The sequence below is a fragment of the Micropterus salmoides genome, unplaced genomic scaffold (genome assembly GCF_014851395.1).
Source record: "Micropterus salmoides isolate LMB-PRFRI ecotype aquatic unplaced genomic scaffold, ASM1485139v1 Ms_hic_scaffold_16, whole genome shotgun sequence".
NCBI classification, from domain to species: domain Eukaryota; kingdom Metazoa; phylum Chordata; class Actinopteri; order Centrarchiformes; family Centrarchidae; genus Micropterus; species Micropterus salmoides.
In genome coordinates, this window is record NW_024040707.1 from 1,639,259 (window position 1) to 1,666,726 (window position 27,468).

The window sequence follows — 27,468 nt, forward strand, 5'->3', positions numbered from 1 at the left end:
AAAAGACAATGACAAAATACACCTTCTCCTCCTCTCCTCCTCCATCTGTATCCTCTTCTTCTCCCCTCCTCCTCTCATCCTTCTCTCCTCCTCCCCTTTCCTCTTCTCTCCTCTAATGTCCTCTCCTGTTTTCCACTCCTTTCCTCTCCTCCTCTCCTACTCTCCTCCTCCTCGCCTCCTGTCCTCCTTCTCCCCTCCTCTCCTCTAATCTCCTCTCCTGTTTTCCTCTCCTTTCCTCTGCTCCTCTCCTTCTCTCCTCCTCATCGCCTCCTCTCCTCCTTCTCCCCTTTCCTCTCCTCTCCTCTCCCCTCCTCTCCTCTCCTCTAATCTCCTCTCCTGTTTTCCTCCTCCCCTTTCCTCTCCTCTCCTCTCCTCTCCTCTCCTCTTACTCCCTCATGTACTCCACAATCTGATCAATCAGCATTTGGGGGTCGTAGTTTAGGACGGCTCTCCTCCGACGCCTACGACCCCCATTATTCAGTTCTTCCATGGCGGCGGTTGCCATGGTATCGATGCGTTTCATCCTCTGCAGCCCGGCAGCAGGGGGGCGGAGCTCCTCCTCCTCTTCCTCCTCCTCCAGCCTCTTCACCCTGAGCAGTGGGGGGTCAACGCTAGGTGACGGGGGAGCCATGTCATCGAGGGAGCGGCGGTTTCTCCTGTGGGCGGAGCTAACGGGTTCACCTGCGGTGTCAGACACGTCCCTCCTCGCTCGGCGACCGGAGATTATCTGGGCGTTGTTAGGGCCGATGCTGGACAGCACCCTGGCAACCAGACGTCTGAGGACGAGAAGATACAGGTAACAAGATACAGGTAACAAGATACAGGTAAGAAGAAACAGGTAAGAAAACACAGGTAACACGACAGAGTTAACAAGTTACAGATAATAAGATACGGGTAACAAGACACAGGTAAAAAAGAAACAGGTAAGAAGACAGAGTTAAAATATAAATATTTAGCAGCTGGATGCTGTCTGTGTGTGAATGTTTGATCACCTCAGAGCGTCCTGGTCGCCGACTCTGTTCAGTCCTGATGAAGCTCGTCCGGCCTGCTGAAGTCTCTCCTGTCTCGCTCTCTCCAGCAGATTCTGAGCCACCTGAGGCTCCATTCTGACAATCACAGGTAGGTTACTATTATTATTATTTACTACTGATAACTTTGATGACTAATATAACTAATATTCTACTGAACATGAAGAGATCGGAGAACAGATTCAATAAAAAGTTCTTAAACTCCAACCCCAGCCACATCTGTGTTACTAGAATCAGGAAGTGGTGTTCACCTGTCCAGCAGGGCCTGAGCCAGCTGAGGCTCCAGAAGGCCCCACCAGGCAGCCGGGGGCCTCCCCATGTTTAGCCCTCTCCCAGTCTCATCGTAGTCTGGAGGGGCCGGGCCCTGAAAGTCCCCTGGTGGCGCCTGATCATCCTCCTCATCCTCCTCTTCCTCCACCACCTCCACGTCACCCGGTCCGACCAATCCTGCACTCTCTGCCTCGTTCAGTAGGCGGAGCAAAGCGGCCAGGTAAGCTGCAGACACATTTTATCGGTTATTTTCTTTTGATCCAAACAACATACTGAGAAAAATATGCTGTAGAAAAATGCCAGACAGAGCTGGTTGTGTGTCAAAAGATTAACCTGATCGATGTTCCTCTTCTTGCTCCCGCCTCTGGTCCCTCTCCACCAATCGCTGCAGGGCCTGGTCCAAGCCCCGCCCCCTCCAGTCATCTGATTGGTAGTAAAGGTTGTTGACCCCGCCTCCTCCCTGACTGGCGGGATATGACATCATCTGCTCCTCATAAGGCAACAGGTTACGGAGATCTCTGCGCTGGCGTGTGACTACGCCCACTGAGACATCCCGGCCACGCCCGCCGCCGCGAGCAGCAGGTAGAGTCTGAGAGACAGCGAGAGACAGAGAGGTCAGAGGTCAGACAGAAGGTCACTACCTGAGCAGGAACGACAGATTACCTGTTATAACCAGAGAAAGCACCAGAGAAAGGACCTGAAGCACCGCTTCAGGGATTTTGTAGGTTTATCATCAGCTGTTTGATTAAACAATTATACCAAACAGATGCTAATGATCACCAATTCAACATGTAGGTTTCAAACACAATCATTACCTGAAACAGAAACAGCTTGGGGAGGAATTCAACTGGGTGAGGAACAGCCAAACCCGACAGCTCTCCCACGTCTGTTCTCCTGTCTCTTTGTAGTGGTTCCATGGTGTAATGTTTAGTACTCTGGACTTTGAATCCAGTGATCCGAGTTCAAATCTCGGTAGAACCTGATTTTTATCCAAATTCAACTCAACTATGTGTGAATGCCATATTCTGGACATTCACAGACTTTATCTCACCATGTTGTTCTTATTTCAAGACTTTTTCCCTGACCAATTCGATTATTTAAGTTTTCACACAGTCACGATGGCCGAATGGTCTAAGGCACTGCGTTTAGGTTGCAGTCTCCTCTGGAGCCGTGTGTTAGAATCCCATTTCTGATAGCAAGATCTTTCAGCCGAGCAATTACTCGTCATGAGATAGCAGGGAGAACAAGCAAGTTCTTTGTATGTTAGGGCATTAGTGTATGAAGTAGCTGTACAACCCGATCTCATCTCAGGTGTCACATTTACACGGGGAAAAATGTACAGAAGTACTGAATCATCTGAGATTACTAGATGCAGATGTATGCCTACTGCAGGAAACTCACCAGTCTGATGCATCCTGTTTAGAATTAGAACAACAACAATTTGAAATTTATTCTGCTCATTACAAACCAATACACAGAGGTCCAAGGAAAATCAGGGAACAAAGAGGTGTAATGATCCTAATAAAGAAAGATATATTTGTCCATAACACCACAATCAAAGATCGTGAAGGAAGGTTTGTTATTATAAATATCTTTATCAATGGTCAGCCAGTAACCATTGGAAATATTTATGGCCCAATCGAAGACGACCCAGCCTTTTTTCATAAATTGTTCTCCTCCTTCTACAAAATCCTCACCTGCCCAATAATACTTGGAGGTGACTTTAATAAAGTTATTGATTCATCAATCGACAAACAACCTAAGGACCAGGCGTGCCACAGAAACACTAAAAATGTATATGAGCGAGTTTGGACTCTGTTATATTTGGCGATTTAAACACCCAACTGCTAGAGAATACTCATTCTGGTCCCTGCATCACAACTCAGGTTCATGAATTGACTTCTTAATCAGCAACTCAATAACATCAGCTATCTCAGACACACTTATTCACCCCATTCAAATCAGTGATCATGCTCCTGTGTCACTAATATGGAATAGTGAAGGCCAACACCAACCCAACACTGGATGGCAGTTTAACAAATCCCTACTAGAAGACCCTGAATTTATATTAAAAGAGATTTGCTGTCCTTCCTGGAAATAAATGATTCTCCAAAGTCATCAGCTCCCTGGGAGATGGGTAAGGCAGTACTAAGAGAACAAATTATATACTTTTTTGACCAAAAAAAAAAAGACAGAAAAGGAACAAGAAGCCATTTTGGAACAGAATACTGAAGAATTGGATAACAGTAACTCTAGTAACTCATCGGAAGAAAATCAAAATTATGTAAGAAAATACAAATCCCAAATGGAAAATCTAATTAAACGAAATCAAGAAAAAACAATGATCACAGTTATCCAAAACCTGTATTTAGAAAATGGCAGAAAAGAAGAAGGCATCCCTTCATTTCTGAACAGTATTAACCTTCCACATCTTACCAATGAACAAACAAAAACACTTGATTCACCGTTAACATCAACAGAACTCGACAGTGCCCTTCGTCACATGCCAAACGATGAAGTGCCAGGACCTGATGGTCTCCCTGCTGAGTTTTACAAACACTTTGGCCATCCTAGCACCGCTTTTTCACAAACTGACATCTGAAATACAAGATAAGTCCCATTTCACTCAACACAGGCATAAAAATCATAAGTAAGGCTCTAGCTCGCAGATTGAAACTGTGATTCCTTCCATAATCCACCAAGATCAAACTGCTTTTATTAAAGGTAGACACCCATGCAATAACACACACAGACTGTTCAATTTCATGCATTATTCCTCTCTCCAGCAAACAAAAACCAGAGCCGTAAAATAAGAGAGTTACGACATGCTTTGATCCCACCGCTACACGCCCACGTGTTCAGCTCTCCAAAGTTCCAAACAACTCAACCAGTTGGGACACCAGCAGCTACATTTGCAGCAATTATCGGTAAATATTAACAAAATAGGACACTGATTACTGAGTTGATACTTACATTATATACATATAATAATAATTTCTGGGGAGTGGCGGAGACACAGATTAAATCAGTTTTTGTGTTTAATTTTGGAAGGAAAAGGGGCTGTTCCCATAACGTAACGTTACACATCTACAGCAGCGACTTAATTTGCAGCAATTTTGGGTAAATATTAATGCATAATGTGCATTGATTACGATGTTGACTACACTTCTAGTTAGTGTATTCTATCCTGGGAGTGATGGACAGACAGCATTAACAGTGTGGTCTGTTGAAATGTAACGAGACGGTCACTGAGTGAATTAACTACATTCCTAAATACGATCCATAACATTACTGTTAACAGTTTCAGTATGGCTAATGTACCCTTTCATCCTTCCCCAAACATAGCCTAAACTATTCATCAGATCACAAACACATTTTGACTGATCAGTCCACACCACCTGCTGCCTGGGAGAGACCTTGCTGATGCAGTAGCTCTACCTTGTGTCTGGCTGCTGTGCTTACTCTTGCCATGGTGTATGACCCTGACAGTAAACTGTCTTCTCCAACCTCACCTTGTAAACTGAGTTAGGCTGTTTCACTCAATCATTCTGTTTCAACCTACATATTGAATTTATGATCATTAGCATCTGTTTTGTTTAATTGTTTAATCAAACACCTGATGATATGCCTTATAAACTTACACACAGACACATCTTGCGTTAATGTTCATGTTACTGTATACTGTGCCTTCTGACAAATTGTTTTTTGATGCTTTGGAAACACTGTTCTTGAAAACTTCATGCCAATAAAGCCCTTTAAATTAAATTTTGGAGGGAAGGAGGGCTGCTTCCATAAGGTATAATACATTTACTATATGTATATATTCTTCTCATAATTCTATTGTCATAATTACTGACAGTCTAATGTTATGTTAAGACACATTCACATAAACATGCACAACAATCAATGAATGCCAGAAACTGTTTAAGTCAAGAAAGAAGGTTTGGTACACAGTGCAAAATATACAAGGCAACCAATTGCATTCAACAATACATTTTATTATATATATTACATCAAGGGAAGATAGGTAAGTTTTCTTTGAATGTGCTGTCTTCAAAGAAACTCTTTTGACTTCCTACAGGGAGAAAAAGAGGTCAGAATGCAGGCCAGAAAAGGAATTTGTGTTTACAATGTTCAATGTTTCACCACCGACATGGGCCGTCCTAATCATCCAATATAGAAGGACTTTAGGTTAGATCACAGTCTAACATCTGTCCCATATCCCACAAGACCACACAGGAGGAGGAGGACCATTGCATTTTACTGGAAAAGCTACGCAATATTGTTTTTTCTGACCATACTGTTGACTGGTTTACCAACTATTTGGCAGTAAGAACTCAGTTTGTTTATTTTGACAATCTCAAATCAGCAACACTGATGTGGTGTACCGCAAGGATCAGTCTTGGTTCCAATTTTATTTACTATTTATATTAATAACTTTGGTCAAGACATCCCACAGGCTCATTTCCATTTTTATGCTGATGATACCATTATTTATTGTAAGCCTGCTACTTTACATCAAGCTTTTTCTTATTTACAATCTGCTTTTAACATAGTTCAGGTACAACTGTATCAACTTAAGCTACTTTTGAATGTTGAGAAAACTAAGATTATGCTTTTTTCAAAATCTAAGAAGTCTCTAAACAGTCTTCCAAGAATTTTTATTAAACATGTTGAGGAGTCCAATTGTACAAATATTTCGGTATATTAATTGATGATCAGCTCTCTTTTTAATTACACATTGATAAATTGATACAAAAGCTTAAACTAAAAATAGGATTTTATTTTAGAAACAAAGCCTGTTTTACTTAGGATAAAACCAGGAGGAGATTGGTTACAACAAATCTAATAACCAACGATAAACTATGTATGCTAACTAACTAATAACTTTACATTTGAGGTAAATGTCGGCAAACTCACATATTGGTATGGTAATGTTAGCTGGTTACTCACGTTAACGTTAGCTAGCTGCAATTATAATCTAACAGTTAACATTTTCCAATAAACTTTGATTAAAGTTAGCTACATAAACTACCACAATTGACAAGATTCATGAGAGGACAGCTAATGAGTTAAAATGCAATTTCATCAACTTACCAGGCAGCGTACTTCAGAAACACTGAAATGAACAGGGTTCAGCGCTGGAACTATTCAGTGTTAGGAATGGCTGCACCATGACGCACGTCACTTCCGCATTCCACAGTTCCAACAAAAGTAAAGGGGAGAGTCGTAACTCTCTTATTTAACGGCTCAGACAAAACCCATCAGAGTCTCCCTTGATGCAGAAAAACCTTTTGATAAGGTAAACGTTTATTAATTGGGTTACGACTCTACACTTGTCCTTCTTAACTAACAGCCAAACATAACACAAAGTTTCTCACTACTCAGGGGGACCAGGCAAGGATTCACACTCTCCCCACCTCTGTTCAACATCTTTATTGAGTCTTTAGCAGCAGCCATTCGCCTGAACGCACACATCATAAGATCAGTCTCTACGCAGATGACATCTTGCTGTATCTGCAAAACCTTCCCTCGTCATTAGAAGAAACCATGAGGCTCATTGAATCATTCTCCAAAATTTCCAATTACTCTATAAACAGGACCAAGTCCACCTATCCTCCCACTAGGGATCAACAGCTGGGGCTCAGAAGACCTTACACCACCTATACCACTATGCACTGTTCACATGATATATTTAGGGATCAAGATTTCCCCCAAGCTGTCAAAAATAGTCCGGCTCAACTTCACCCCACTGTTCATCACTAAATATTATTGGGAAAACGAAAAACCTGAAATCAAATGAGCAACCCTACAAAATCCTAAACACCAAGGAGGCTTAGGGGCCCCACACTTTTTCCACTACTTCTTGGCTAACCAACTCAAATTTGTTCTTGAGTGGAGGCATCACAATCAGTCGGACAGCACATGGATAGATATATATATTAAAAAAACACTTTGTGACTCTGTTTCAGACTTACCATGTCTTAGCAAGTCCATCAAACACCACCCTTGTTTCAAAGCATTAACAATAAAATCGACTCTGACAGCCTGGTGGAAATCCCATGAAATCATGGAAACCATTCCTGCACCATCACACTGCAGTCCCGTTTGGAACAACCCTAACTTCAGTAATAGCACGTGGGTTTCTTTATCCTACCTAGTTGAGAAAAATGGAATTGAGAGGAATGATTGCTATGAATATCTTCTGATTAAAATCTTACATTGAAGAAAAATTAAAATTTTTTTCACCCTAAATTGTCCTCCCTAAATGTCAGATATTAATAGCATCACTACTACAAATTAAATCACATCCAAAATATTTAGAATTTGATCTGTTGACTTCAGGAGGCGATGCAGCGAGGACGTGTTCCTCAATTTTATTTATTGTTATCTTGTGTAAAACCTGAGGACAGTGTCGGCTGAAGATGACTGCAGCTTACGGCTAATACAGTTACACTAAGCCTGAGTTTGTGTGTGTGTGTGTGTTAGGCTGTCAGTGTCCAGGGAGACATGTTGTTTCCATGGCAGCAAACGAGCTGTTCTGTCCCTGTCTTCAGTAATTTGATTCGTCCTGAGAGAGAGAAGTGAATCCTGTTACAGTCTGAACAGTCTGACCAGTTAATGAGCAGTCTGAACAGTTAATAAGCAGCCTGAACAGTCTTAGCAGTAAGTCAGCAGTCTGAATAGTTAATCAGCAGTCTGAACAGTCTGAACAGTAAGTCAGCAGTCTGAAAAGTTAATCAGAAGTCTGAACAGTCTAAACAGTGAGTCAGCAGTCTGAACAGTTAATCAGCAGTCTGAACAGTATGAACAGTTAATCAGCAGTCTGAACAGTATGAACAGTATGAACAGTCTGAACAGTCTGAACAGTTAATCAGCAGTCTGAACAGTGAGTCAGCAGTCTGAACAGTCTGAGCAGTCTGAAAAGTTAATCATCGGTCTGAACAGTTAATCAGCAGTCTGGACAGTCTGAGCAGTTTATCATCGGTCTGAACAGTTAATTAGCAGTCTGAACAGCCTAAACAGTCTGAGCAGTGTGAACAGTTAATCAGTAGTCTGAACAGTGAGTCAGCAGTCTGAACTGTCTTAACAGTAAGTCAGCAGTCTGAACAGTCTAAACAGTGAGTCAGCAGTCTGAACAGTCTTAACAGTGAGTCAGCAGTCTGAACAGTCTAAACAGTGAGTCAGCAGTCTGAACAGTTAATCAGCAGTCTGAACAGACTAAACAGTGAGTCAGCAGTCTGAACAGTCTGAACAGTCTGAAAAGTTAATCAGCAGTCTGAACAGACTAAACAGTGAGTCAGCAGTCTGAACAGTCTGAACAGTTAATCAGCAGTCTGAACAGACTAAACAGTGAGTCAGCAGTCTGAACAGTCTGAAAAGTTAATCAGCAGTCTGAACAGACTAAACAGTGAGTCAGAAGTCTGAACAGTCTGAACAGTTAATCAGCAGTCTGAACAGTTAATCAGCAGTCTGAACAGACTAAACAGTGAGTCAGCAGTCTGAACAGTCTGAAAAGTTAATCAGCAATCTGAACAGTTTGAACAGTCTGAACAGTTAATCAGCAGTCTGAACAGTTAATCAGCAGTCTGAACAGTTAATCAGCAGTCTGAACAGACTAAACAGTGAGTCAGCAGTCTGAACAGTCTGAACAGTCTGAAAAGTTAATCAGCAGTCTGAACAGACTAAACAGTGAGTCAGCAGTCTGAACAGTCTGAACAGTTAATCAGCAGTCTGAACAGACTAAACAGTGAGTCAGCAGTCTGAACAGTCTGAAAAGTTAATCAGCAGTCTGAACAGACTAAACAGTGAGTCAGCAGTCTGAACAGTCTGAAAAGTTAATCAGCAATCTGAACAGTTTGAACAGTCTGAACAGTTAATCAGCAGTCTGAACAGTTAATCAGCAATCTGAACAGTTTGAACAGTCTGAACAGTTAATCAGCAGTCTGAACAGTTAATCAGCAGTCTGAACAGACTAAACAGTGAGTCAGCAGTCTGAACAGTCTGAACAGTTAATCAGCAGTCTGAACAGACTAAACAGTGAGTCAGCAGTCTGAACAGTCTGAAAAGTTAATCAGCAATCTGAACAGTTTGAAGAGTCTGAACAGTTAATCAGCAGTCTGAACAGTTTAATCAGCAGTCTGAACATTGTAAGTTGCTTTGGATAATAGCATCAGCACGATGTAAATGTAAATGTTAATGGTTATTCAGCAGTCTGAACAGTGAGTCAACAATCTGAACGGTGAATCGGCAGTCGCCCCACATAATGTGCCCAAAGCTCTGTGTGGATGTGTTTTGTACCATATACAGTTTTTGGCAAAGGAGGGATGGACGTCTCTTAGAAGTTGTGTTTACTGAAGATAAGGAGCTTGACTGAGAGCGTGTGAGGAGGGTGGTGAGTGGATTGTGGCATCATGAGCAGCCGGAGGAACCAGATTATCTGTCTCGTGTTACTGCTATCAGGATAAAGTGACAATTTCAGTAAATTTGCCAAGAAAGGATTTTGTTCTTCAGTTACCTGCTGAACCTTTAAGAGAAAACAATTTACAAAACACGTTCAGCCACACATGTATCAAACAGAAACTCACTCTCTAGATTAACCTAGATGATAGCAACAGAAGAGCCAGAATATAAAAATGTATGCTTTTTATATGTAAACAGAATATGATGATGAAGATGATGAATAAGATGATACAGCCCTATAGTCAACATCTAACCGCCAGACTTTGAACTGCAAACTGATTATGTTTCTTATCATCTGTGCTGTGATCATATTAAAGAGAACATGTTTGAGTTTCAGGGTCACTCTGGTGGAAAGTAACGCAGCTTTAATTTCCTGCTGAAGTGTTTTTGTGTTTGTCAGAGAGCAACAGAAACAGCAGCCGCTCAGACAGCGTGTGATTTATGACTGTAATATCTCACAGACTGCACCAGTACAGATTAATGATGCTGAGTGTTCAGAAGGACGAGGTTTGTATCTGTGATTCTGTGTGATGATGAGAAAGAGGAAGAGCCTCACTCTGAGGATTCAGTTTATTTTCTGCAGAAATTAGAGCTGGCTATGGATAGAAATGTTGCCATACTAGTGCCAATACGATACCTTATTGAACAAACTGAGCTAAAATTGTCAAATGTTGTCTGAAAACGAGCAGCCATACAAGAACCGAGAAAAAAATCTTCAGTCTGAAACTGAAGAAATTGTGATTTAAATCAGAAGCTATCTGATCAAAAATAAAGTAAATAAATAAAAAGTCACCAACATAATAAGTCTGACCAGGTATTTGGTGTCAGCTTTCAGTAGTCTCCAGTTTAACACATCGTTATGCAGCAACAACTAAAGTGCAGGATCTCAAAGAATTACATGTTCTCTGTTTGCAGTCCTGGACCATGGCTTAGCTTCACTGAAAAAGAGAACGACACAGCAGAATGCAACAGCTGCAGAAAGGAGGTTTGGTGCGAGGGAGGAAGCAGCTCCAATATGACGAAGCATTTCCTTCAACACGGCATGAATCTGAAGGAACGCTTCACCCAGTTCAACGTGTCGCGCTCTCCCAGCTACAATGACGCCCAAGATACAACTAACTCTAACAGTGGCAACGTCTCAGGTACAAAACACAGGTGAGCTGACGCTCACCTTTTATACTGAAGAGAAACCAATGGTGTCTACAAATGGTTCAACATATATTTATCTTAGAAACAAGTCCCCAGAGACTCCTTTAACTTTAGAGATAAGAAGGGGAAGATGAGCAAGGACGAAGAGGAAGAAGGTCACAGAGTGCTGACAGGATCTGTGGTGAAGGAACCAGTAAAATGTATCTGCTAAATGTTCACTAACAATGTTGTTTCACCTGTTTCTCCTACAATGTCTGTTCCTCTGGTTGTGTTCGATGCCTCACAGCTCAGGTTCAGGAAAGATGCAGGACAGCACCAGTATTAATCAGAAACATAATCGCTCTCCAATGATTAAAGCCTGGATTTTAATCCCTTCATGTGTGTCCTTTCTGACTCCAGGTTATACTAACTTTGACCTCAACACACAGACTAAAATTATGTGTTACAGCAGCTGAAATCAACAGTTGCTTAAACTTTCACAGTCATTGTTAATTATGTTTAAAGAGGTCATTTTCTGACCTTTTCTCTCTCCTTTATTGTGTTATATTTTTGTGCATGTAATAGGTTTGCAAAGTAAAAAAGCCCAAAATCCACCCCACAGGAAGTTCCCATCTACCACAGAAAACACTGCTCCTGAACTGCCTGAAAACAGCTTGATTGTATTACAGCCTTCATTTCCGTAACCTATTTGTGTCTCTTTGTAACCTTCTCTGCTTCTGATAGGCTAGTAGTCACCAACACAAGGTACTGCACATGTGCAGCTCCCAACAAAGATCAAATAGAAGTGAAATGTGCATTATGACAAAAATATGTTGTTTTTAGAACATTAAACCATGTAAACCTGTTCTGGTACAACCCCTAAACCAGAGCTGTCGGCTGTTTTTGACCCCACATGTCCTCACCGTGTCTGAAACGCAAAGTGGTCCTCACAAAGACAGATGAACAAGATTACAAACGCACACACACGCACACACAGCAGCCGTCAGGAGACCTACTGTAATTGGTGTAATATGAGGCCCTGTTGCTGTGGGTTACCGTCTCCTGTCGCTATGGTGACAGGAGCTGAGACGTAATGTTCCTGCGGTCGCACACACACACTCACACCTGAACATCCCCCACTCTCTGTTTCTCTCTGCACTGATCAACCTGATCAATACCTAATACGTCAAATGGAAACCAGAGCTGTGATAAAAGCAGGTAAACATCAGAACAAACATACACCCACACGTCCTGTGATAAAGAATAAACAGCAGCGACATCATTCTGCATCAGTATCAGGTTACCGTCATGACGCAGCATCATGACCATAAATCAGTACATACAACACACACACATGTACACTTCCTCTCTCTCTCTCTCTCTGCATGTGTCGTCGGTGGGACTTGTCCTTACCTGAGCGGCGTGGATCAGAGCGGTGCTGAGCAGCAGGAGGCTGAGATACGCCATGCTACTGACTGAACACACACTGACTATCTACACCACTCATCTGGCAACAGGGGGAGGGAGGGAGGTGCTACAGTGATGAGGAGTGAGGGAGGTGGGGGAGGAGTGATGACTCAGGCGAGGAGACGAGAGGTATGGAGTAGATAAGGAAAGGGGGGGGAGGAGGAAAAATTATGTGTTGACTGTGAAGGAGGGGAGGAGAGAGGGAGGAGCCATGAGAAGGAGGAGACGAGGAGAGAAGGGAGGATGAAAAGAGGAGAGGAAGTAGCAGGGAGAGAGGAGAGGATGGGGGAGGGGGGAGGAAGGTGGAAAAGGAAAAGAAAGGTGGAGGAGAAGAAGGGATCAGTCATTTTGTTTGTTCATTCAGTAATCCATTTATTCACTCATTCATTTATTCAGTCTTTAATTTCATAATCTCATGTGTGAGGCGTTCATTCATTTAGTCATTTGTTTATTCTTGCATCTATTCATCCATAAATCTGTTGTTAATTAATTTATTCTTGCTTTCATGCATCCATAAATCTATCATTCTTTCATTCATTCATTTATTTATTTTTTCATTTATTCTTGCTTTCTTTCATCCATAGCTCAGTCATTCATTAATTTATTCATTCATTTGTCCATAGATCTGTCATTTATTCATTAATTCATTCTTGCATTCATTCGTCCATAGATCTGTCAGCAATTCATTCATTTAATATTGCTTTCATTCGTCCATAGATCTGTCATTCATTCATTCATTTGTTCATTCACTCTGAATGAACAGAGTCAGAGACTGGCTGAGACGAGTTTGTAGTTTATTGAAACTTTACACTGAATAAACACTGCGGGGGGGGGGGGCGTCTCCATAGCAACAAGTCACACACACCACCATCATCATCATCACTGTTAACACAGTCGCCATGGTTACTGATGCTGAATAGAACATCATCACACAGGAAGTTACATCACAGAGGCAGAAAGTCACGAAGAAGAACGACAAGAAGAAGAACGACAGAGAGGAGGAGGAGGAAGACAGGAAGTGAAGATAAAAACAACAGAAGAAGAAAGTGAGCAAAGAGAAGAGGAGGTAAAGAAAAAAGAGAGTGATGAAGAGGAGGAGGGAAAAAAAGAGAGAGCCTGATAGAGAGATGTAGAAGTAGAACGGACAGGTAATGAGAGTGAACACTCACTCACTCACACACACACTCACACCTGTACAGGAGAACAGGAAGTAGAATCACACTGATCATCAGTCACTGTACAACACAAGCAGGAAACACATCACCATGCGGAGGAAGATACCGACGCCAAAAACAGCTTCACTTTCCCCCCCAAAAAACAAAGACAAAACAAAGAAGCATAAATTTTTTTTCTTATCATTTTTCAGACCCAGAAGACTTTTACAAAAAAAACAGCTCATGGCTGCAGCTGATTGGTCGAGAGCCGAGGAGAAGACAAATAAAAAAACACTGACAGAAACGTCCGTCTGAAGATTTAAACTGAAGCTTCCTCAGGCGTCCATTTTGTTTCTCACTTGTTCAGTGTCGTGGTGTTCATGTTGGCTGCTTTCTGTAAGGTGCCGCGTCACGCCCAGCGAACACAGGAGGCGTGTTGTTCAGACATGCTAACGTAACATTTGTCATTTTGATTTAAAGACGTGTTGATTGAGGAACTAACACTCACTAACCACTGTAATTGTAATTAACATTTACATCTTCATTTAGCTTTTTAAAAAAATGTAAATAAAGAATAGACTGCAGAACGTCCAGAAGCAGTGTGAGGGAGACGCTAATATAATTTATACCGTTAGGAAGGACGCCGTTAACACAGGCTAGCTAACATGATCAGCATGGTAACTGAAGTGGAGTCATCTTAAAATGTTGTTTCATTAAACTATCTGACCTCGGAGGGAAACAACCTTTAAGAGATTTCTGACTACACCAAAACCAAAGACATCACAATCTGTCCTTGTTCAGTGATGCAGCATTTTCACTGTCTCTCTGAATTTAGGAGAGCACAGTTGACGGCCAACCAGCGACAAAATGGACAACCCATTCTCATCCCAACTTGTCACATATGGGCGCTTGGTCAAGCCCTTGGTGTTGCTTTTTAATGCTCTGGGTACCCATTAGAGTTGTGTTTTGGGCATGTAGGGCTCCGCGGTCAAGTTAGCAGTCATGAATATGCAAAGTCAGGTTAGACTTTCAAAACAAAACTAGTGGTTAACTTTGTGAACCGTTTCAATTTGGTTAAATTTAGGCACCAAAACTGCTTGGTTAGGTTTACGACCCAAAACCGCTTGGTTAGGTTTAGGCACCAAAACCACGTGGTCAGGTTTAGTTGCCAAAACTACTTGGTTGGGTTTACGCCCCAAAAACGCTTGGTTAGGTTTAGGCACCAAAACAACTTGGTCAGGTTTAGTTACCAAAACCACTTGGTCGGGTTTAGTTACCAAAACCACTTGGTCAGGTTTAGTTACCAAAACCACTTGGTTGGGTTTACGCCCCAAAACCACTTGATGTGGTTTAAGCGGCTTCCCATATTTCGTTGAAATGTGATGCTAATGGCAGCCATGTGCGTTGGTACCTTGGTACCAGACACCGAAGGACATGACAAAGGGTAGGTATTTGACGTCCTGGGAATGAGAACGGGCTGAACTGGGTTTGGTTGGCAGTGACGGTTGAGACGGACGTTTGTGCAGCGAGCGTTCTGATCTGAGAGGAGCAGCAGGAACAAACCCGAAGCTCATGCCGAGCCCAGTAATCAAACACACAGACAGTGAAAACTGCAACAACGAGGAGCCACTTTGGATCCAGCCTTTCACCCGGCGTCACCATGAAGCTGGAGTCCGGACTGGGTTTACTGCGTCTCCAGAATGACATCACTTCCTGTGTTGATATTTACATGCAGCAAGACAAACAGCAAACAGCTGGGAGGTGATGCTGGCGCACGCAGGGTTGTTGTTGGTTTGGATCCAGTTTGATCTGGTTTTCGTTTGGCTGTTTGGGTCTGATTTGTGAACCCAGTCTAAACTGCTTCATGATTGGCCGATATGAATCTGGTCTGTTGGTCTTGGGGAGAAGGGCATACGACAGGGAGCAGGGCGGATCATTGGGTTCAATAGGAAACATGAATAAACAGTTCAGTCTATATTATATATCTGTTCAAAGTGATATCTATACAACACAAACATACATTCTCTCCACAGATTATGTACTTTAATATGAATAACTCTTATCAACATCGTCACTTGTTTCAGAAGGTTTGTATTCATCGGCCTTGTTGTTTTGTTCAAGTTGTGGATTTGTTATTTAGAACTCTTTTTTATCATTTACACATCGATTCATTATAGTGAACATCTATACCCCCACCCCAACCCTCTCTTTTAACCCCCACCCCACCCATTGACTTTGCAGACAGACGGGAGTGTTGCATTGTGGGTAGGTTGCAGGCGACCCACTATTGGTTCACTCCAACACTTTCTGTGAAGGAAAGGCAGACAAGGAAAGGACAGTTCAAACTCCAGAGATCACATGTAGTAAAAACTGTAAATAAATTATATAGAAAAATAATTGTTGATGAGCTTTAGCTAAAAAGCTATGCTTGCTATGCTAACGTTAATGTAATGTCAACAGCGGCTGTGGACGGAACATTGCTTTCATTATAAAGACTTGAAATGTTAGTATTTTTAAACCTGGGCCGTTTCCGCACATGTCGGTATTGAAATGACTCGTAGGTACAGAAAGTTTTGTGTTCTGTGAAGTTGATAGAGTAGTAGATGAACCGGCTGCAGGTACTGCAATGTATTTCTTCGGAAAAATGGTGTCCACAAAAAGTGCGTCTTTTTGCCAGCAACAGGCTCAGAGTGTTATACCAGAGGTTTACTAGGTATGTTTCTTGTATTCTCTCGTGCCTCGCTGAGATAAAAGCCTGGATTTCAATTAACTTTCTTCAGTTAACTGAATCAGAAATAATTGTATTTACCCCCGTGGGAACTAGCACTAGCGACCTTAATAATCTCTCCACTAGCCTGGGTGCACTTTCGGACGACATTCAGAAAGAAGCCCCCAACCTTGGTGTAATTTTTGTACTTCTTTTTGATGCTCAGAGAGTGACCAAAGTGGTGAAGTCCTGCTTTGTCCAGCGGAGACAGCTAACTAAGATTAGAACATTCCTCTCCTCTGCTGACTTAGAGAAGGTCATTCTTTATTTCCTCATGTCTCGACCACGACTGTGCTCATTCAAAATGCTGCAGCCTGGCTTCTAACTCGCACTAAGAGGAGTGACGACATTACACCAATCCCCTCCACCCTTCAGGGGTAACCTGTAAGTTTTAGAATTGATATTAAGATTTTACTACTTGTTTTTAAAGCCCTGAACAGTCAGGCTCCTGCCTATATCTGTTATTTGATAACTCCCTACGAGCCAGACTGATACCAGCGATCCTCTGGCAGGGCTCTACTAATGGTTCCAAAGTCTTATCTTGTCAATAAAGGGTTACCGGGCCTTTGCTGTTCGGGCCCCTCAGCTGTGGAACTCCCTGCCTGGAGATCACAAGCAGGCAAAGAGATTGTATGGCATTTTTATAAACATTATATTATTGCTGTTTTATTCTTTAATGGTGATTTTATTGTTGATTTCTAAATTATTTTAATTAATTTATATTTTTAAGTATGTATCTTGTGAGTTTTTACTGTACAACACTTTGTAACTTGGTTTTGAAAAGTGCTCTACAAATAAAGTTATCATTATTATTATACCAGGTGTCTGACAGTATCATGGAAAGGATCCCTACAAGGGACTCCTGGTAACCACCTTTGGTTTTAACAGGAAACTGAAGTCTCGCCCTGGAATCTCATGAGAGCCGACTTGTTGCAGGAAGTCTAAACTCGAGGTTTATTGATGAGAAGCTCAGCCTCTACTTCCTGTGTGACTCACCTGCTGACTGTCAGTTCACATCTGATTGGAGAAGGAGGTGGGTGCCCCCTGCTGGACATAGCCCTGACCGTACTCTGCATCCTGCAGGAGGAAACACAACAGCAGACACCATGACACACAGAAACAACGATGTACTGCAATGTACAATGTACTGAGGTACTGATGCATTAAGTCACTGTACTGCAGTACACTGAATCACTGTACTGTAGTACACTGAGTCAATGTAGTAACAAGAGGTGATATGTCTTCTAGTATATTCAACCAGTCCAGATGCCCTTGATTTTAACCTTCCTTGGATGCAAATCAGGTCTTTCTCCAAGTCGTTAAACATTGTTTGTGGTTGTTTTTAAGATGTTCAGCCTCTCTGAGTGGTAGGAGGTGCATTCTGGTGTATTTTGAAATCATCACCACCCCTATGGCTGTACCTGGTTGTATCCTTGCTGGTTGTAGTCGGGTTGGTAGCCCCCCTGGTTGCTGGCGTAGGGGTCCGGTTCGTATGCCCCCTGCTGGCCGTAGGCGTCTGGTGCGGCAGGTTTCTCCTGAGGAGGTGGAGCTCGCATGAAGGGAGCGATGATGCCCGTCTCCTTAAAGACGAACCAGAGGTTTCCCACCCACAGGACTAGGTTGATGAAACCAAAAGCCTGGAAGAGGAGAGGATGAAGGAGTTTCTGTCTACTTAGGTAGACCAATATGGAACATAGCTGAGTTACCTAGCTAGTAGCCAGCCAGCAATGAACATTAGCTTACCATTAGAACTCTAAATTGTTGGTGATGTAAATTGTGCGAGGCGAGAGATTGTTTGGTCCGGACTTTCAGACTTTTCAGTTTGATCCGAACCGAAATTGCAGGTGTGAAACCTCCCCCGGACCAAACAGACAAAATTTGGTCCGACAAAAAGAGGTATTTTCTAGTGTGAAAGCATTTTTTGGATGGTTCGGACTTCCAGACTATTTACAGGAAGTTTGGTGGTTCCCGTCTAAACCAGAAACAAACAAATGCACGGAGGTGCATATGTTATGCCGAAACACTGCAGACGACATAGGCCTAATGTTCGCACAACGAGGACATTTATTAGGCAAATTTAAACTAGCCTGTCTCAAAGCGTCGGTAATTGACACACTGAGATGAGAATGTGTTGCGAATTAAGTTGGTGCTGCAGCGAGTAACAGCAACAGTACATTCTGGCAACAGCATCAGTACATTCCTCATTATATTCCATCATATTTTAAATTGACAAATTTAATGGGATCTAAACATTAGTTGTCTCTCGCCAGTGATTACCGTACATATATTTTTGAGGTCCCATGCGGTCCGATGGGGCGGAAGAGGAAGGAAGGGACTCTTCATAATGATGCTTCTTGCAATCCTTCACTTTGAGGACATAATTTCCTCAAAACCTTTTGTTCATTGAATTTAACTAAATTAACTTCCTCTCTGTGCCACGGACATGGTCAGTTTGGTCGGTGGTTGGTTGAGTCGTCGGGCTTTGTGATGGTCTTACCACGGAGGTGTTGAGTCCAGACATGACCGGGTCGTGGACTTCACGGCAGCGGTTCCCCTCACTGTCACAGGCGGAGATCAGAGTGATCACTTTTTCCGGGTCAGTTGCAGTCTTCACGTCGGACAGACCTTTAGCCCAGGCCGCCGAACTCACCAGCCACATGAAGGCAAACACTCCAGTCACACCCAGGTCCTAAAAACACAGGGCGGATGAGTAACATTACCCAGAAGTCACCTGTCAGCGACGCAGCCAGCTCAGCAAACTTACGATCAGAGGGCCCTTGTTGTTCTCCTTGTACTTCTCGAAGAAGAAGACGTAGATGCTGAGAGCTGCTGTGGAGTAAAGGAAGGCGAAGACACCGATGGTGACAAAGAACTCGGCCGAGGAGGAGTAGTCACCAACCAGGAAGTAACGCTCCGTGTTTCCGCCCTTACAGGTGGGGGCATCAAAATACACCTGGTGGAGTCTGAAAGATGAAGAGGAAGGAAGTGTTTGAAATATTTGAATTTAATTTGGTTGATGTAACCCTACGTTGGGTTACATCAATCAAATTAAATTTGATGTACAGTGCGGTCTAGACCTGCTCTATATGGAAAGTGCAATGAGATAACTTCTCTTATGAATTGAATTGTATTGAAATATCTCAACAGCTGTTGTGAAGCTTGGTTTTAGATAATAATGGACCTGAGGGCATGAATTGTACAGATAGCTACAGATATCTGTTCATATATATGCTCCCTCTGGGTGATGTTAAACATAGGCATGGTATTACTTTCCATTTCTATGCGGATGATACACAATTATACCTACCTGTAAAGCCCCTGACCTGGACATGCTGAGTTCACTACAGGAACTTAACTTATTCCCCCCCCCCAAAAAAGCACATATCTCCAATGAAATGATGCCCTCTACTGGTGACTTGCTTCAACTTGTAAAGCCTGTTACAAGAAATCTTGTTTTATAGTAATTTATGAGCATCATGTTTCTAAGCTTGTCCAGTCCAGCTTTTACACACATGTACATGTTTTTTTCTCCTCACACCTTGACTATTGCAACAGCCTTTACACTTGCTTTAATCAAAAAAACGTAAATAGGTTACAAACTGTATAGAACTCAGCTGCTCGGCTCTTAAGGTCAAGGAAATATGATCATATCACCCCTGTTTTGCCATCTTTGCACTGGCTTCCTGTTTGTTTTAGGATAATTTTAGGACTTTGATTACTTTTAAGGCTATTCATTTTAACTCCTTGTGAACCTTTTTGTGGTCTAAGATCTTCTGGTAGGGGCCTCTTGTCTATTCCTGGATCCAGACTTGGTACGGAAGGTGACAGAGCATTTGCTGTTGACCCGCCTGAAGAAATAAGCACTCAGCTCGCAGCACAGATGAGTTTGATAAAAGTTGAACCCAGTCTAAAGAGATAAGCTTCAGATGTCAGAAATGGGCTCTTCTTTTACTTCGCTTTGTTGCTCTTATCATTCCAAGCTCCGAGCAGCCACTCACATTTGACCAGTTAAATTGTTTTTTATGGCTATCATTTACCTTAAAATATAGTATATAGAAATTGGTTTAGTCCATTTCAGTCCAGCCTTTGGTCACAACAAATATATTTTGTCAACAAGCTCCCAATTTCAGATTTAGTTGATGATGATGTTTTCTTTCTTAAATAATCCAAACTTCCTTAAGTTTATCTCTCCCGTTCGTGGCCACTGAACAAGACGATGTGTTCAGAAATTTTATGCAATGTGGCAACCGTTTTTGACTTATTAAATTTAAAATCATCCCAATATATATAGCTATATTTATGCTACATACTTATTTGTAATCCCCTTGTTATTTACCAATTATTTATTATAGTTTTCAGAGTGTCAAACACACAGACTCTTAGCCAGTGACAAGGGCAATATCATCTGTTCTAATACTTGTTTGATGTGTGTTTGATTACTGACAGTACAGTTCTGGTTTAAAAGGGACGGGGTTCTGGTGCACCTGCAGGCAGGCAGGTGGAGTTCTACATGCTCAACCAATTGTATTTCTCATTTGTTACATTTTGCATAACTCTGAAAATACTGAGCAAAAAAAAGAACATGTGCAGCTTCTGTCTAAAAGTCAGTTTTAGGTATCATTATTGATTGATTGATTGAATGATTGATTGATCAGCGTTGTACCAACCTGAATGGATACTCAAACTCCACCTCTATACTCAGGTCGCTGTCTGTCCGGTTCTTACACTCCACCGCCATCCGGAACATCCCAGAATAACTGCCACAGGTGGAGAAGGCAAAGATGGCGAAGAACTGGAGGATGAAGAAGAAGAATAAGAGGCGGAGCAACAAACAAACTGTAAGTAATAATGCAAGATGTGAAACGCCGGAGTCTCCGGTCATGCTAGCAGCTCTTAGACACAGCACTGCTTTAAGCTAAATGCTAACATTAGCATGCTAACATACTCACAACGCTAACATGCTGATGTTTAGCAGTAAACACAGCATCCAGCTGAGGCTGAATCAAGGTTATTATATTATATCACACTTTTGCATTTTTATTTCTTTTTGACTTTTTGTTGTCAAGTTCAGTTTAGTTTTAATTAGGTTTTAAGCTGGTTTGGCAGTTTAGTTTTTGAAAATGCTTTGTTAGTTTAAGTTAAATTTTTATTAGTTTCAATGTTAGATTTAGTCTTTGGGATTCTACCGATTTCTCCTGACTTTGAAAAGTCAGAGGATCACCAAAATATTAGTTCATTATGAGGGGAACATGAAAGTCTGAACCACATTTCATCACAATCCATCCAACAGTGTTTTCAGTCCGGACCGAAGCCCCAAAGCCCCCCTCCCTTGTGTCTATGTAATGCTTTGATGCAGCTAAAGTCTCCAAACTCTTCTTATTAATTTGCAGTTTATAAAATTACCACAAACAAAATGCCTTGGGGCCCCTGAGGGTCTGGGGCTCTGATGATAATCCAGCTTTAAATAATATCAAAGGGAAAAATACTTGATTTGTTCAGGTGATTTTAAAGTAAATATTGATTTGTGACTTGATCTTTGCTGAATTATCTGCATACCTAACCAACAGAACATTCACGCCATAATAATTATTCTACTACATTACATCGCTGTTATCCAGGAAATGTTCTGTGAATGAACCGGTATATACAAGCTTCTTTTAAGGGAAACTATTAAGATTCTTTTGAGTAGATTAGAGGGCAAGTAATCCACCAGTAAAATAAAATGTTACTAATAAAAATGTAGGAACAACCTGCCAGTGTCTTACTGTGGCTTAAATTACCTATTTTTTAAATGGGGTTCTGTTGAAGCGTAGGACGTGCTATTTTGTGAAGAAGAAAGAGTGACGCTCCTGCAGGATGATGACTCATCACCACTTCTGTCTGTAGAGACTCAGAGTCACGGCTTTAAACTGCAGCACGTCAGTGAGGAATCTAACCGACAGCCCTCTCAGTGTTAGTGCCCTGCTCAGCTGCTCTACGGTACATCACCATCATCATCATCATCATCATCATGCTGAGCAGCCTGCTCACAGAGGACACGCACACTCTGTGAGCAGATGGTCACAGTCAGACTTTCTGTCCAATCGCAGCTTGGCACTCTGTTTGTGTGTGTGTGTGTTGCTAAAGGACACTTCAGCAAGAGTTTTTATGTTTGGTGAGATTTAAACCAACAGACACGAAACTGTGAACTGTGAAATTTGTGATTTGTGTTTCGTCGCCGTGAAACCGTCTGTTGTTTAGGAACATTTTCAGCGCTCTCACTGGCTGTTATGGAAACCGCCTCCTGTACCAGCAGCACTGATGTGGCCTAAATCAGAAAAATCTGCAGTATGCTTAAAATTCCTGGATGTTATGCAGTTACTTTCTACTCCAGTGTGCATCGGACCAGTCTTCCTCGCGCACTGTTTCCCTCAATGCAAAGTGCTAAAATGGTCACAACAACCCGTCTTTTTAAAAATGCAATCTTGATTTATTCAGCAAATTAAGTTACACAGCTGCATCACTGCGTCAGCAGTGGACAGGATCTGTCCTTGTTAACAAAAAATCTTTTAAATACTTTGACCTCATTATTTGGCCATGTTTAACATGAACATCCAACATTATAACATTATAGAAATGCCAGAAAAAATGAAAAAGCATAATAGGTCTCCTTTAAATGTGTCTTCATCATCAGAGTGGGCGTGGCCTGAGGACGCTGATGTTCCACCGTTTGATACATCAGTTTGGCAAACAGAGAGAACAGATGTAAGTGGAGTTATCTGTGGTGTTGGTCTCATGAACTCACCCATTCTAAGGCCTTAATGAAGCCCAGAGGAACCTTCAGCACCCGGAAGTGGCCTTGGGCCACCAACTGCAGAGAAACCGAGATAAGGCTTTGTTTTAGTTGCACGTTCAAGGTTCAGTTTTAACAGCAAAACAAGAGCTATATATTAATAATAATAATAATAATAATAATAATAATAACAAAGCACTTTTCAAAACAAAGTTACAAAGTGCTTCACAACCAGGATTAAACCAATCAGGAAACAATTAAAATAATACAGAAATGAAAAGGGATAAAATGCCAACAAAATACAAACAATATTAAAAAACAACAATAAAAAAGTATAATGAATTATTTAATGAAATTATAACAGTGTGTCAACATCAATAAAACTCTTTTTTAAGTAGGCCTAATAATATAAAAGTTTTGAGAAAAGCTTTAAAATTTGTTAGTGTGTGATGTAACCCATAAAAATTAAACCACAGTATAAAAACAACACAAAAAACAAGAATAAACATTAAAGCAGCAGAGAACGTAGTAAAAACAATCAAAACAAGAGTGAAGTTAGAGGAGTGACAGTTTAGTTTCATGCGAACTTTTGAAATGTCAAAAAAAAAAAAAGAAGCGAAATCTGTGCGTTTCCATCAGCTGGTTTGGAGCGAATAAACCAGGCTACGGCGAGCGTAGTTACGTCAGTAGTTGACAAGTAAAACAAGACATATGGGTTCCAAACCAGAAACAAAACCAGTCGCATGAGGGCCATTGATCTTAGAAAAATGGAGAGAGGTCCTCAGGAATGTGTTTCAAGCGGGCAAGTTTTTACCAGCCATGTCTCTGCACGTTATGGGAATAACAGGTGTGCCGAATTCTGCATACCTGCCGAGAATTTCCTGCACCTCGTGGCTGATAACGCTCATTCGTGCTGAGAAAGCAGGTGGATGCAAATCTGGGCAGGTAGCCTTCATCAGCTGTTATTATGCATTCACCTCTTAAAGGTCCTTTTCAGATACTTTGCTCTGCACGCTGATCAAACGGGGTTATCACCGCATTTTTTTGCTGAATGCTACTTCTACTGAGTTTAATAAAATATTAACCACTCTAAACATTCAGAAAACATCCAAACTATAATTTTTTCTTAAACCAATCCTAACAGCCGTTTCACAACATTAACCACGTGTTTCATGTCATGTGACTTATGTAACATAGTCAAGGTCTGGTACGCCGGTTGCTGGACGGGTCAAACAACCTATTTTGTTGTTTAGGTATGAAGATGTGTTGAGTCTCTCAGATAAACAGAAAAACTCTTAGAACTTTGAAACTTTGTTGGAACCAGTATGTATATAAGTTATCTTATATTTACTCTCGCTCATGCAATCTGAAACAAGCGATATATATATATATCAAGACGTGTGCTAATGCAAGTGTGTATGTCTGTCTGCAGAAATGTACTGACAGGAAGTCTACAGCGGATGGTGTGACTGAAGGAAATGACACACGGAGCAGACAACTAAAATAACAGGAACCGAGTCCTGGCCCAGAGGAGCGACTGAGCTTAACGTACATAGTTCATGGAACAGTACTGTACAATAATGTATGTCACGTTGATCACGTTTCATGTTGCTGCTGCACCGCCTTTCCCCTTAGAGCAGCAACATGCATGTAACTAGGGAACGCCATGAATATAATAAAAAGAGAGGAAACGGAAGAGATACCTCGGTATTGGTTGGAGTTTGTAACTGAGTACATCTCTGTCCGTTCTCCTCGCGAGTAAAAAGCCATTAACTCTCTTTCTTCCTTGTCTGATATTATAGGTGTATGAACCTGAGAAACTTCTTTTAGGTCTCAACCTTGCTGAAACTCTGCTTCCTTTTGCAGAGTATTGTTTTATAAAGGAACAAAAAAAGACATCTCTGCAGGATTTTATATGTCTGTAAACAGACCTGCACTCAAAAAATGTTGTTTAAAATAAGCTGAATAGACGGACAGTCCTGTGTTCAAACAAACTGATCAATATTTCTGCTCAGATTTCCATCTGCTGTTTTCACAGACTGATATTTAATATTTAGTTACTACACTGTGTTTCTGTGGATGATTCCAGACTCCATTAACAAAAGCACTCAGTGACTCTGAAGAGGCCAAAATATCAAACATGTTTCATTAATGAATTTATGACTTTAAATAATTAATAGTCCAATAAAATGAATCTGAATAATAATAAAAATAAATAATAATAATAAATTTAAAAAAAAAATTCTGGCCCTTTTGCCCCAAATATTACTATTATTTGTCAGGTTCTTAGAGCTGAAAATATATGAAAATATTTTATAAAATAATTAATAAAAGATAAGATAAAACTTTTGTTTTTACTGCTTTTTATGCAGTTAAAATACAGTTAGTTGCTACTTTCAACTACTTTATAAACAGTTAGTTAGTTTAACAGTTAGCAGGTTTAAATGTTAGCTAGTTTTAATACTTTTTACAGTTAGCTAGTTTTAACAAATTAATACAGTTAGCTAGTTTAACTACTTTTTACAGTAGGCTGTTTTAACTTCTTTTAATACAGTTAGCTAGTTTTAAAAACATTTTACAGTCAGTTAGTTTTAACTACTTTATATAAAGTCAGCTAGTTTTAACTACTTTTTTACAGTTAGCTATTTTAACAAATGAATACAGTTAGCTAGTTCAACTACTTTTACAGTAGGCAGTTTTAACTTCTTTTAATACAGTTAGTTAGTTTTAAAAACATTTTACAGTCAGTTAGTTTTAACTACTTTATATAAAGTCAGCTAGTTTTACTTTTTACAGTTAGCTAGTTTTAACAAATTAATACAGTTAGTTAGTTTAACTACTTTTAACAGTTAGCTAGGTTTAAATGTTAGCTAGTTTTAACAAATTATTACAGTTGGTGTCTTTTCCACTGGGCCATCCCCACCCCTAGCCTAGTTTAGTTTTAATACTTTAAAATCATCAGTTTTAACTTTTAACTACTTTATATAAAGTCAGGTAGTTTTAACTACTTTTAACAGTTAGCTAGTTTTAACAAATTAATACAGTTAGCTAGTTCAACTACTTTTTACAGTAAGCTGTTTTAACTTCTTTTAATACAGTTAGCTAGTTTAAAAACATTTACAGTAAGTTAGTTTTAACTACTTTTGAAAAAAGTGGTGGGCCTATAATTGAGCCTTGTGGTACTCCCTTGGTGACAGTAAGGGCCTTAGACAGCAGATGTTCGACCTTACACTTTGGACTCTGCCAGTGAGGTAATTGGCAAACACCCCACTGAATGCTCAGAGACACCAACGTTCCTTAGTCGGTTCGCTAGGATGGAATGGTCTACTGTGTCGAAAGCTTTTGCCAGGTCAACATTGCTTCTTGTCAAGTGAATCTGTAATAATGTCATTTAAAACCTTGACGGTTGCGGTGGTACACCTAAAGCCAGTACGAAAACCAGATTGCAAACCAGAAATTAAACTATGATCATGAAGAAGTCAATCGGTTGCTTATTGACAAGTTTTCTGGCTCAGCTTGATCTCCACCCTTAAATAAAGGACTCACTACCGCTTCCTTCCAAGCGCTGGGAACTTCTGCACAGTGAAACGACAGGCTGAATAGGTGAGATAGAGGCTCAGCGATGATAGGGGCTGTGACTTAATCAAGAAAGGGTCTAAGCCATCTGACCCGGATGTCTTTTAGGGTCCAGATTAATGAGGTCATACAGCACCTGAGACTCCGTAACAGGCCGGAGGGTAAAACTGTGTTACGGGTATTGATGACTAGGGGGACGTGTTCACATCTAGTTACCTTTGATTTAATGGGAGAAAAGGGCACGTTGGATTGGCAGGGAGGTGTGGTTAAGTCAAACAGGGAGCCAGACTTAATGAAATGAAGATTGAAGAGCTCTGTCATACGGCCTTTGTCTGTGACAATGAAGTCATCAATGTTGAGGGACACTGGCAGCTGCAGCTGCAGGGAGGAGGGTCTACTTTCCATGCCCTTAACTATTCCCAAAATTTACTGGGATTAGAACTACAAAGAGAGAGCTGTTCCTTATAATAATCTATTTTGGCCTTGCGGACCGATTGAGGCACTTATTCGGTTTACATGCATGGTTGAATCGTTTGGCCTTGTTTCCATGTGGAGGCTTTTTGGCTGCAAGTCCTCCATGAAGGCCCATACCTCTCCGGAAAGTAGGGTCCCGCTGTTTTCTGCAGCTCTGAGCTGATAGAACTGCTGGACATCTTCACTGCGTCTAAGGTCCAAAGTGTTTCCGTTTTTTGTGCTTCTTCACATCTGCAAAGTCGTTTGCCTTGAAATGTCTGCCTGTGAGAGACCTTGCTGACGCAGTGTAACTACCTTGTGTCATGTTGCTGTGCTCGCTTGCCATGGTGAATGACTTTTGACAGTAAACTGTCCACTTGGAAACACATC

The 27,468-nt window shown here is 41.2% G+C and overlaps 2 protein-coding genes across 2 annotated transcripts; both read right to left on the minus strand.

The window, feature by feature from the left end:
* Positions 1–367: 367 nt before the first annotated feature.
* pcsk1nl (proprotein convertase subtilisin/kexin type 1 inhibitor, like) lies at positions 368–12,454 on the minus strand. Its single transcript, XM_038722694.1, has 5 exons — positions 12,303–12,454; positions 1,632–1,887; positions 1,280–1,523; positions 993–1,106; positions 368–776 (listed from the first exon to the last, which is right to left on the minus strand). Exons 1-5 carry the CDS (start codon positions 12,354–12,356, stop codon positions 386–388), a joined length of 1,059 nt encoding a protein of 352 aa, XP_038578622.1. The 5' UTR covers positions 12,357–12,454; the 3' UTR covers positions 368–385.
* A 679-nt stretch (positions 12,455–13,133) lies between these two features.
* On the minus strand, positions 13,134–27,030 carry LOC119905057 (synaptophysin-like). Its single transcript, XM_038721759.1, has 8 exons — positions 26,842–27,030; positions 23,062–23,160; positions 20,945–21,069; positions 19,042–19,240; positions 18,775–18,966; positions 17,699–17,914; positions 17,274–17,354; positions 13,134–15,817 (listed from the first exon to the last, which is right to left on the minus strand). The coding sequence occupies exons 1-7, from the start codon at positions 27,028–27,030 to the stop codon at positions 17,289–17,291; spliced, it is 1,086 nt and encodes a 361-aa protein (XP_038577687.1). The 3' UTR covers positions 13,134–15,817; positions 17,274–17,288.
* Positions 27,031–27,468: the final 438 nt, after the last annotated feature.